The sequence below is a fragment of the Phoxinus phoxinus genome (assembly GCF_949152265.1).
Source record: "Phoxinus phoxinus genome assembly, chromosome: 10".
Taxonomy (NCBI): Eukaryota; Metazoa; Chordata; class Actinopteri; order Cypriniformes; family Leuciscidae; genus Phoxinus; species Phoxinus phoxinus.
Window position 1 is genome coordinate 18,164,858 of NC_136885.1, and position 11,682 is coordinate 18,176,539.

At 40.4% G+C, this 11,682-nt stretch overlaps 1 protein-coding gene across 2 annotated transcripts; it reads right to left on the bottom strand.

Annotated features, from left to right (window-relative positions):
• Positions 1 to 9: 9 nt before the first annotated feature.
• Positions 10 to 11,592, bottom strand: mdc1 (mediator of DNA damage checkpoint 1). 2 transcript variants are annotated; one of them, XM_079625685.1, is made up of 10 exons: positions 11,538 to 11,592; positions 10,975 to 11,113; positions 10,290 to 10,862; positions 10,129 to 10,213; positions 6,084 to 7,306; positions 1,807 to 4,961; positions 1,540 to 1,722; positions 833 to 958; positions 624 to 734; positions 10 to 534 (listed from the first exon to the last, which is right to left on the bottom strand). In XM_079625685.1, the coding sequence occupies exons 2-10, from the start codon at positions 11,099 to 11,101 to the stop codon at positions 325 to 327; spliced, it is 5,793 nt and encodes a 1,930-aa protein (XP_079481811.1). In that variant the 5' UTR covers positions 11,102 to 11,113; positions 11,538 to 11,592; the 3' UTR covers positions 10 to 324. The 2 variants fall into 2 exon arrangements, with proteins under 2 accessions (XP_079481811.1, XP_079481810.1); XM_079625684.1 differs by having other exon boundaries at positions 11,543 to 11,564.
• Positions 11,593 to 11,682: the final 90 nt, after the last annotated feature.

Consider the following 11,682-nt stretch of genomic DNA (forward strand, 5'->3'; position numbering starts at 1 on the left):
CTGTATTTTGGCTCTGAAAGTGTTTATTGAAATATTACATAAAAAAATTAGAGAAGCTCATTCTCCCTTCACTAACAAACTCATCATTCATCGACAGCCACCTCACACTCTCTCCATCTCTCACATTCACAGGAATCGGTGGGTGTGTGGTTACAAGCCTAGCAGCATCTCATCGAATTAATTTCGGTCTTAATAAAACTGGGATGTTATGGGTCACATTTTCATCTTGCGCAATCTGAACTTAAACATCCGTGCATAAATCAGATTCTGTCTTCTGCACAAATGTATTACAAGGAAAGTCCTTTCTCGGAAATGTCATTGTCACTACTTCCTCCGGCCCCTGGCAGCAGCTCTGGGGGCTGCAGGCTGATTGGATGTGTTGAGAGAGGAAGTGAGAGAATAGGCCTGCAGGTCAACTCTCTGCTGCAGAATGCCAGTCAATAGGAACTCTGTGCTGACCACGGGCAATGACATACTCACTGCCTTCTGACAAAGTGCCCTGTCCTGTTCACATGACACCACCACAGTGTGCTTCTGAATAGAGAGGGAGAAATCACAATCAAATATGGGAATAAGTAATATGTGCATTAAAATAAGAGAATATATGCATTGGTTCTGGGTACCTTCTGAGCAGAAGGCATTTTAGGGAGGAAACGTGCACCGCAGCAGGTGATTATTTCTTTCATTTGAGAAGGTTCTGGCATCACAGATGGGGTTACGTGAATCTCATAACCCTATAACAGTAAAATTAGAGGAGAGAATATGTGTGATGATGGAAATAGTACACTTTGGGCTTGAAACACAAAGGCAGAAGAGCTTGTGAGGGACTAACCTTTAAAAGAGGTTGACTTTGAGCGGTTTGCAGTGTCTTCTGTAGGCTGAAACTAAACTTCTTCTCTTGCTCGACGTCTTTCAATATGTATTCATCAGTAGAAAGGAAATGACCAACTTTTCCACACTGGGGGAGAAAAAGAGGATGTTGTCACACTAAAATTCAAATTAAAGTTTAAAATAAAGTCTGTATTTTGTACTTGTTAGACTTCTTTAACTATACAACTAGAAACACATATATATGTAATCATCAATACCATAAAAAATTAAAAATTCTTGACCAGGAAATCATACAGTGACAAAAAAAAATGTTAAGTTCAGGAAAATTAGTTTAAATGTTAATTATTGTATATATGATTTTTCTTGATTTTACAAAACTGGTATTAATATTTCATAATTTTATGTTTTTTTACTGAATTTTTTATTAAATAAATGCAGCATTGGTGAACATAAGAGACTCACCGATAGTAGAGTATGTGTTTTGAATGTGTTGGGTTATTAAAGCATTATTAACATAGATTGTCTACGGCACGGATTGTCACCCAAACCAGAACCATTTTCAATGTGTGAGAACACCTCACAATGGATTTAAAAAGATACATCAAACCAACATATGCATTTTATGGGAGAAAAGTCAGATAAGGATTGTGGTGTTTAGGTTTGGCTTGGTTTGAATCAGGAACATTTCTGTAATAATCATTCCCTCACCTTCTTTAGCCAATCAGGATTCACGATCGGCACCCCTCTGGCAACAGCGCACAAAAACTTGACAGTGCGTCTTGCTTTATCAGTCACCAGGTGAGTCATATCGTTCACCCCTCTCGCCAGACTTCCACCCAATCGAGAGACCACTCTTTCTCCATCTTCATCCGTCAGCCCAGTAAATAACACCTAAAAGATAAGATGACAGATTGGTGTCATCCACACAGTGATACAACTTGCTAGTTAATGTCTGCATCTGAGGGTGTGTGTGACCTTGTACGCCTGACTGGAAACAGAGCGCCTTGGAGTCTTGGGTGTGGGTGATGGAGCCTCTTCTGTGGATGTGCTAGTGTTGGATGCTCTCTTGCGACCTCTGCTGTTGCTTTGAGGTACAGCAGTGTCTTTTATCATCTCTGCATTTTGTTCAAGTTCATTGCTCATTCCGACATTTACATTCTCCACACCAGAATGCCTGCCTCCTCTACCCCTGCCTTTCCCAGAAGTTTTAGCTTGGGAAACTTCCTGCGGTTCTTGTAGCTTCACACTCTTCCTGCCTCTGCCTCTTCCTCTCGTCCCTTGGTTTGACGCTATGACACTATTAGCAGATCTCTCAGAACTTCTAGAACTGGAACGGGATCGGGAACGGGTTGTTGAATTGGTGTCCTGCTCTTTGTCTTCGACTCCAATATCTAATCCTCTCTGGCTAGACTGTCTAGCACTGATTGGTTGCTCATTAGTTGTCTGTCTCCCTCGGCCCCGTCCCCGTCCCCTGCCCCGCCCTCGGCCTCTCTGGATGGATGGCTCCTGCTGTGAGGACACAGATTGTTCCGAGTTCATAGATGAGCTAGAACAACGCCGTGATCGTCTGGCAGGAGGAACAAGAGGAGTTTCCAATTCTGTTTTGTCCTTCTCCAATCGCTCATTCTTTTTTGCTTCCTGATGGTTCCCATCCTCCGTTTCTTTTTGTTCTCTTGCTCTCATCTGAAGCTCCTCATTTTCTTGTTTCTCCTTTTCTAATTGTTCTCTCTCAGCCGCTAATCTTTCCTTCTCTTTTTGTTCCTTCTCCATTTGAATTCTCTCCTCTTCTTTTTGTCTTAATTCTTCTCGTTCTCTACTCTCTCTTTCCAACCTTTCCTTCTCTTCTCTTTCTAAACGATCCTTTTCCTCTTTTTCCCTCTGTATTCTCTCATTTTCTTTTCTTATTTTTTCCTCTTCCCTTTTCAGTCGTTCTTTTTCCTCTAATTCCTGCTGCTCTCTTTCCAGTTTTTGCCTCATTTCGGTTTCAGCCCTCTCCCTCTCTTCTTGTTCCTTTCTCTCATGCTCCAGTCTCTCCTTTTCTTCCCTCTCTCGCTCCTCCTGTTCTTGGAGCTCTTTCTCCATCCTCTCTTTCTCTGCTTGGGCATTCCTCTCCTCCAATCTTTCCTCTTCTTCCCTTTCACTACACTTATGCTTTATACCTGTTCTCCTGGTTCCTCTCCTCGTAGTTTTTTCCTCTTCACTCTCTCCCTCTTCCTCAGACAATGCTTTCCCCCTCTTTCTTTTCCCCTCCTGCCCTTTTCTGGTTTTACCTTGGACTTTACCAGATGAAGGCGTCTCACCCTCCACCTCTGTCTTGTCTTTCCTAGGTCTCCTTCTACTTCTCCCACTAGGTTCTTCTTGAGCGTTTTCCTCACACATGGGCTGTGTTTCAACAACCATGAGATCAGAGTTTGGTTCAACAGACTGTGCTGGTTCACCTTCATCTTCTTTTTTTCCTCTGCAAGATCTTTTGGATCTGATGATACTCAGATTTTCATCCCTTCCAGTTTCATCCTCACGAACAGGCTGTGTTTCTGTGATAGTGGAAAGGGAACTGACGGCAGCTTCAGCAGGTTGTGGAACGCTGTCCTCTTTTATCTGTCTTCCCCTGCGGGATCTCCTGGATTTGATTCCACTGCTCAGATTTTCATCTCTTTCAATCACGTCCTCAGGAACTGGTTGGGTTTCTGTGATAGTGTGATGAACAGCAACCTCAGAAGTTTGTGGAACCTCATTGTATTTCTTTGGTTTTCCTCTGCGTGATCTTCTGCTTGATGTTTTACTGCTGAAGTGTTTCTCCTGTCCTTCATCTTCCTCATGCATAGGCTGTGTTTCAGCTATAATGAAATGGGAGCCAGACGGTTTTGGGAGTTCAGTGGAGTTGTGTTCATCTATCTGGCCTGTGCTAACTGCCTTAGTCAAATCTTCACATGGTGCTTCTTCTTCACACATAGGTTGAGTTTCAGCGATAGTGACACAGGATTTCAAGCCTGTTTCAGCAAGCTCTGAATATCTGAATTCATCTGTTTGTTGTCCTGTACTTGGTACACCGTTGTTGATCCCACTCTTCAGATCTTCATCCGATGTTTGTTCCTCCTCACACATCAGTTGTGTTTCTGTGATAGTGTGATGGACAACATTCTCAGCAGGTTGTGAGGCTTCCTTTTCTTTTTTTGGTCTACCCCTGCGTGATCTTCTGCTAGGCATCTTGCTGCTGAGCACTTTCTCCTGCTCTTCATCATATTCACCAACATGTTGTGTTTCAGGGATTTTAAGACTGGAAGTAGAGGCTTTTTCAGTTTGTTGTATGGGTTCGCCTTTGTCAGTTTGTCCTCTACTGACCTTGTTCAGATCATCCTCTGGTGCTTGGTCTTCCTCAAACATTGGTTGCGTTTCAGCGATGGTGATATGGGACCTGGTAGGTTTCTCTGTATGAGTACTGCTGATCACATTGTCCTGATCTGGTGCTTCTTCATCATCACCCATTGGTTGTGTTTCAGCAATGGTGACATGGGAGCAGGAGTTGTTTTTATCAAGATATGCAGAATCACATTTCTCAGGCTGTTGTCTTTTACTTGGTTTCTGAAAGCTGTCCCCACTCAGATCAACATCTGTTGTTTCTTCTTCCTCACACATGGGCTGAGTTTCAGCAATGGTAAGATAGGAGCTGGAGTTTTTACCTTTGTGTAATTTTCCTCCACCATGGATTCTCCTGCCTTGTTTCATGTTCTCCTCCTCTTCACCCTCTTGTGTTTCATTGATGGTGTCTGCCTCCATGAGCTGGGTGGGCTCACTCTGATAAAACTCTTTGTCTTCTCCCTCCCAGATGAGTTGCGTTTGAGCTGTGAAGAGAGAAAAGGGCTGTGTCTCCTCTTCTCGTCTTGGGGTGCTGGCGATGATTATAGTGTCTGCTGTGGAAAGGTGAGAGTAATTAGGTGTCTCTTCATCCTCCTCCTCCACATTTGCTACAGGAATGAACTGAGTTTCAGCAGTGGAGATGTTAGAGTAGAGTTGGGTATGGCTCAGTGGCTCCTCCTGTTCTTCCTCTCTGTCTGTCTCTGTGCCATATGCCTGCGTAGCCTCAAGATCAAGCTGCTTTGGCTTGAACCCAGCACTGGCCCTAACAGCTCCTGGATTTGACAGTAAAGACAATGTATGGGTTCAGTATAAGTTAAGCTCAACTGAATGCATTTGTGGCATAATATTGATTAGTACAAAAAAAATATGTTGACACAGTCACAAAAAGTAGAAGAAAAAAAGCTGGGTTATGGTGAGGCACTTACAATGGTAGTGCATAAGGCCAATTTATGGAGGATGTAAAAGTAGAAAATTGTTGAAATTGTAATGTAACTTTCATTAATTCTTCTGTTAAAACTTGTATTATGTTGCGTTGTGTTGTCATGATAAAGTTGTAAAACTGAACATAACTTTAGACAGAAAACGTTAAGCATTTTTTCACACTAAAATCAACATGCATACTGTTCACATCGTGTGGCTATACTTTTGAAATGGAATATTTTAATGTTTACGGATTGGCATTTCAACTTTTTTTTTATGTTTTTGAAAAACTTGCTGTAAATTACATTTTGCTACAATTGCTGTTAATTGACTTTAAAGGACAATTCCAGCGAAAAATTAACCTAGGGGTTAATAACACATGGTTACCGAGTTGATCGTTCTCTGGGATGTGTTTTCATGATAATCGAATGTAAAGAGTTTTATCTCTAAAAACTGATTACCTTATAACGCTAGTATATAGGGCATAGAGTAAGTAAAAAGAAATCGCTAGTTAGTACCACTAACAAGGCTCAAAATAGCCTCACACTAATACGGTAGCATAATGAAGGTCCCTACATGCAAACCGAAGCATTGATAACTTTGTAAGTGTACATACAGTTTAATAAGAAGATACTTTATAAAGATATAACTCTTTAGAGATAAAACTCCTTACATTCGATTATCATCTTTATTCATCATTATTCGATTATAAAACAAATCCCAGAGAACGGTCGACTCGGTAACCATGTGTTAATTACCCCAAGGTTCATTTTTTGCTGGAATTGTCTTTTATCTTGTATTGAATCCTACATATTCCTACCAACGGAAGACCTTAAGAAAATACAAAAATGTACCATTAGCAGCAGGTTTACAGTTAACTTAAATTTTTTGCAATTTTAGACATTTACTGTTTTGTGAATACGATAATAAAAAAATAATGAGATTAATAGGCAGGAAGTGAACGGGATAGTTACCATATACTTGTGTGGGCGGTAGGTCCCAGTCTTCCAAATGACCAAAAGCTTGGGTTGGTTCCTCAAGACAAGTCATTGCTTGAGAATGATGGTCTTGTTTTTTATGGGTGCTCTCTTCTGACTGCATTGCTTTGCCACACACATAAGCCTTCTGACTCTCAGCAACCTTTACAGCTTTGCCTGGTACAGGTTTAAAAGGATCCTCATCATCGGTTTCACTGTTAGAGAGAAGATCTCTGGCCTTTATCTTCTCCTTGTCCTCATTCTCTTCATCTACATCTGTGTCACTGTCCATGTGTAGCTCTGTCTCTGAAGTTGATGTAGGTCTGACATCACTTCCCTCTCCAATGGGATGTGAAACCTCTGTCACCATGGAAACCTTCATGGGATTTTCATCTTCAACATCAGTGTCACTGTCCAAGTTGAATTCTGTAGGTGGTGGTGCTGATGAAGTACTTTCTGTAGCTGCCAAAACTTCTGCTTTCTTTTTGGAGACATTTTCAGTTACAGGAGCCTCATTCTCCTCGACATCAGTATCACTGTCCATATGAAGATCTGCTGAATGTACTGATTTTACCTTTAGAGCTTCTTCAATCAGAGCCATTTGTTCAGTCTTGCCTTTCTCTTCCTCTTCTTCAACATCTGTATCACTGTCCATATGAAGTCCAACTGAGGATACAGATTTATCAAGAGTTACTGCATTTTGAGCCTCTGGTTTACCCTTATTTGCCTCTGGCTCCTCTTCCTCAACATCAGTATCACTGTCCATATGAAATTCAGCTGAAGGTACTGGTCCCACCTTTGGAGCTTGTTCAATCTGAGCCTTTGGTTCAGTTTTGCTTTTCTCTTTCTCTTCTTCTTCTTCAACATCAGTATCACTGTCCATATGAAGTCCAACTGAAGACACAGATTTCTCATGAGTTATTGCTTCCTGAGCCTCTGTTTCAGCCTTACTTGCCTCCAGCTCCTCTTCTTCAACATCCGTATCACTGTCCATGTGAAATTCAGCTGAAGGTACTGGCTCCACCTTTGTAGCTAATTCAGGCTGGACCTCTGGTTCAGTCTTGCTTTTCTCCATGTCCGCTTCAAAATCAGTGTCACTGTCCAAGTTGAGAGCTAGCAGGCCAGGCTTAGATGAGCTTGAAAAGGGTTTACCGGAGGTTTCCCTCAGTCTGAATCTGTCCATTGAGGCCGAAGATGGAGTGATGGAGCTCTCATCCTCACTGAGAAGATAAGACCGAAAATGGTGAAGTTTATTTTAAGCACAAGAAAACTAAGAGTATTTGTAGAGCAGATCGCGATCTCAATTCAAACACCCACATGATCTCATTCCTAAATGACAACAATTCACCTGTGTCTAACCTTTAACGAAATCACACCGGAGCATTCAAATCTATGTTTGTGCTAATCTATGAATCGTGCAGCTCTTTTTATTTCTACAATATATAGGGGAAATCCCATAGTTGTATTGCACAGTTTAAATCATTAAGGTGTGGTTCATTAGTGAAATTTTGAGGACACTAGTTTAACAATGTATGAAGCACAGAAAGCCGTTTCAAACCAAGCAGCTTTCTGGTTAAATTGAGTGACCAACTTCAACCCAATGCAAAATCTGTGAAAGGGAAATCTTTCACCCCCACAAAAAAAATCACATGGATTCCTACTAATTACAGGATTTTGTCTGTGAACTTCAGAATAACTGTTACTGCATTGAAACTATAAATATTGAGAACCTGATCATCATAAAAGTTAAACTACATGAGAAGGCGAGTGACATTTACATCCAAAAGGAAATCTATAACAGAACCTCAAACGTGTCTGAACCAGTGGCGGCTTGTCCATAGGGGGCGCTGGGGCGCCGCCCCCATCAACATTTCAGAAATGAACATGTGTAAAAACATTATATTAAAATGTAATAATAAAAAATAAAAAAATAGTTTACTCATGTGCCGGCTGGTAGTAAGAGCCTCAGAATTTAATAAAAACTGTCTTTAATCGATTAACTATTTTTAATACGTTTCATGGGCGAGGGACGCCGGACACATGGGTGTCTATGTGAGTACACAAATTCTCGGGCAGCATGTGACCTGAAGCTGGTCTCTGATTGGTTTCTTAAAGATCCTCCTCGGGGCGCAAGTCGTTGCGTCCCTGGCCAATCATAATTGGATACATGTTATTTTATCCAATCTGATTGGTTCTCGTCACCTGCCATTCAACTGTACGCGGCGAGAAATAACCTTGCTTGCTACTAGGCTGATCACTTTTTATTACGCAATGGCAGCAGTTAATCCAAATTCTGTTATTTATTTACAAAAAAAACCTTTCTCAAGACTTTCGCTTGAAAAAAAAAAAAAAAAAAAGATTAAGGATCTCGGACCGGAACAACCAGATGTACACATCCAGCAGCAGGCAAGTGACAGAGGACGACAATATCATTACAAACGGAGCTTTACGCGCGCTTGTTACGAGAAACGGAGCTGGCTGACTGGATGTGATGTTAGCAATGCCCTGTTTTGTTTTCCCTGTCTTCTTTTTCAAAGTGTGATTGTGGCTTACAGCTTATGAAACCCACAAAATCTAAATGTCATAAAGCTTTTCTGCTGAAGGAAGCATTAAGTGCTCTAATGTCCTGGAAGTCCAGTGTCAATGCAGCCGTCTACCAGGACATTTAGAGCACTTCATGCTTCCTTCAGCAGAAAAGCTTTATGAAGATGCTTTATGAAGATGAAGATGATTTTCAGCAGGATTTACACCTGCCCACACTGCCAAAATAACCAAAACCTGGTTCAATGACCACGGGATTACTGTGTCACTACTACAGTGTGATTTAATGTAATATTCTAATTTTAAAAAATGTATTTCGTGGGTTCCATAAGCTGTAAGTCATTATGTAAGCCATAATCATCAAAATTATAACAAATCAAGGCTTAAAATATCTCACTTTGCAAGCAATGAGCCTTTTTTTATCAAATTAGTTTCACATTTTAAGTTGAATTCCTAAAATAATTTAAGTTTTCCATGATATTCTAATTTTTGGAAAGGGTCTGTATATAAAGGAGAGCAACATTATGTTCAAGTAGGAAACATGCTTTTTGTTACTACTTTGTTGGTCTGAAATAATAAAATAATAAAAAGAGATCAAAATAGCTTTTGTGTTTCTGCTTTGTATCCACCCCCCCACCCCCCCCCCCCAAATAAAAATGCGCCCCCCCCCCCCCAAAAATAAATAATTATCACCAGCCGCCAATGGTCTAAACTCATTTACTGAATAGAAAGTGCTGTATGTGTGCCTGTCACTGCATGAATTTGCATCAAGCCAGGCAGATTTCATTCACTCCATTGTTTTAGGTTGCTTCATAAATACCTATTTTGCAAAAGGCTGATTATCTAAACAGGTTAATGGTAACCTAATAACAGCTATTAATAACATTTTTTTTGTTTCTTATAAAGATTGATGGGACTCATTGAAACTTTCAAGCTCATAAAAATAAAGTTAGAGTGAAATTAATCTATATGACTCAACTGGTATATTGTAAAAAGTATTCTGAGGTGACATTTCAAGCCTTAATGTGCTTTTAAATTATATTTTGCAAACACATGCAAAAACTACAACAAATAGGGCAATACGAACCTCAATGGTTTTTGCACATTGCATGACATTTAAATTTGAGATAATAGCTTACATTTCTAATTCTTCAATTGCGTTGACTTACCGGTAACTGAATTTACCAGCTGAGTCGTATTTGGATGTATCACACTACTTTTATGTACATTTTGGTCTCATGATTTTTATTACATGGAAAAAGGTTCTTCAAAGTTCAAATATATTATTTTGTGTTTTTCAGAACAAAGAAAGTCAATCAAGTTTGAGGGTAAGAAAACTATGACAGATTTTTCACATATGTGTAAACTTTCTCTTTAAGTATATGTAATATCAGTTGCCCTGCTTTATGCAGTAACACATCAACATTATATAATCAGGCTATTATGTCTAAACTAGTTTGGGAAAAGTTAAAAGGTAACATAAAAGAAACATTCAACCTACCTCTCTGGAATTACTTTTTTTGCAGGGGTCAGGAATGATGAATTTGTGGAACTACACAGATGAGAGGAGGATGCTGAGTCTGAAACTATAGCAAAAGAGAAAAAAGAAAGCATGAAAATAGTGTGCTTTCAGTAATATTCTTTAGGTCTCACTTTACTTACCAAAATCTTTCCGCTCATCACTCTCTCCATCTGAACCAGAGTCTGATTCAGGTACCAGGGTGATCTCAGGATGTTTGTGAGCTGGCTGTGGTGTGGGTTCTTCATCCTCAGGGCTCCATAAAGGCACAGGAGGCAAGGCACTCCTCTCTTTTAACCCATTCTGCACGCCTTTCCTCAACTTTGACTCTGAGTCACTGCTTGATAGCGGCGAACTATCCTTTTCCTCCTTTTCGGAAAGTCCTTTCTCTGGGGTTTTGTGTGTATCTCTCTTCGAGATGTTCAGGCCAATGTACTGACATGGCACGTCAGCGATCACCACACTCTCTCCCTCGGTCAAAGCATATCGTACCTGAGGCGTCAGCTTGAATCTGCCTTTTCTGGTTCCATTCATACTGCCCATGTCCCATAAAAGTGCTTCCACAGCATCACCATTACCGGCACGGCTGCTGCTAGAGCGGAAAACCGAGATGGAGATGACAGCATGCCGACTGGACACAGATCGGGCCAGAAGCAGAACAGAACAGGCAGCAGGATCACGGCCCAAGACATTCTCTCCGACGTAGAGAGGGAATTCTAAATGAATGTGTGAAGAGAGAAAAAGAGAAATGAATGCCATAATTTCAATAATGTTAAGGAAATATTAGTTATACAGTATCAGATAAAGTAGTCAGGTTTAATGTCTCACCTGTTTCTGGTATGTGATCATTTTTAAACACCTTCAGTGTAGCTAACTGTTCTCTTTCTGGTCTTCCTACTTTCTCCTCGTCTTCTTCTTCAGAGAAAGGATCCTCAATCTGCTGAGTGGCATCCATCTTCCTCTCTGGCTAAAGGATCAAGAGTGAATCAACAGAAATACGGTTGTTATGGATACCATTCACAATGTAAATAAAGATGTTTTTGAGCTCGAATGTATGCATTACACACATAAACATTGCTAATATCACCATTCTCGTTTTTATGATTAGTGGAGATGTATATGTGTGATAAAAGTTTACTTAACACATTTGGCATGATATTAGGACACTTATGACTTTTTCATTATTTCTTAATCGATTATGTTTTGCTTAGTGCCACAGAGGAAGCAGTTAATTGGCAGATAAATGAAAGCAATACTTCTCATGAAAATGTATTCCGAAATAATGCTTCCCTTCATAATGCAAAGGTAAACATGCAAAACATGGCCATTGTTTACGTTTGTGCTGATATATCGTGCAGGATCCACTGCATTTAATAAAAACGTGCGCTTACCTTACCATGCAGAACACTTGGAAACCATTTCCTGAAAACTAAGGTCCGCCTTTTAAACGAAGACTATTGATTCGCTAGTCAAGCTGTCAGTCAGAGAGTGAGCCTACACTGATTGGGTGAAAATGCGCCACTGCGGCTTGATTGG

Excerpts from the sequence above, each read along its gene's own strand:
- mdc1 (XM_079625684.1), bottom strand. Across the intron at positions 7,307-10,128 it reads AAAAAAGTAATTCCAGAGAG|TGAGGATGAGAGCTCCATCA; the intron begins GTAGGTTGAATG and ends TTATCTTCTCAG. Across the intron at positions 959-1,539 it reads ATCCTGATTGGCTAAAGAAG|TGTGGAAAAGTTGGTCATTT; the intron begins GTGAGGGAATGA and ends TTTCTCCCCCAG.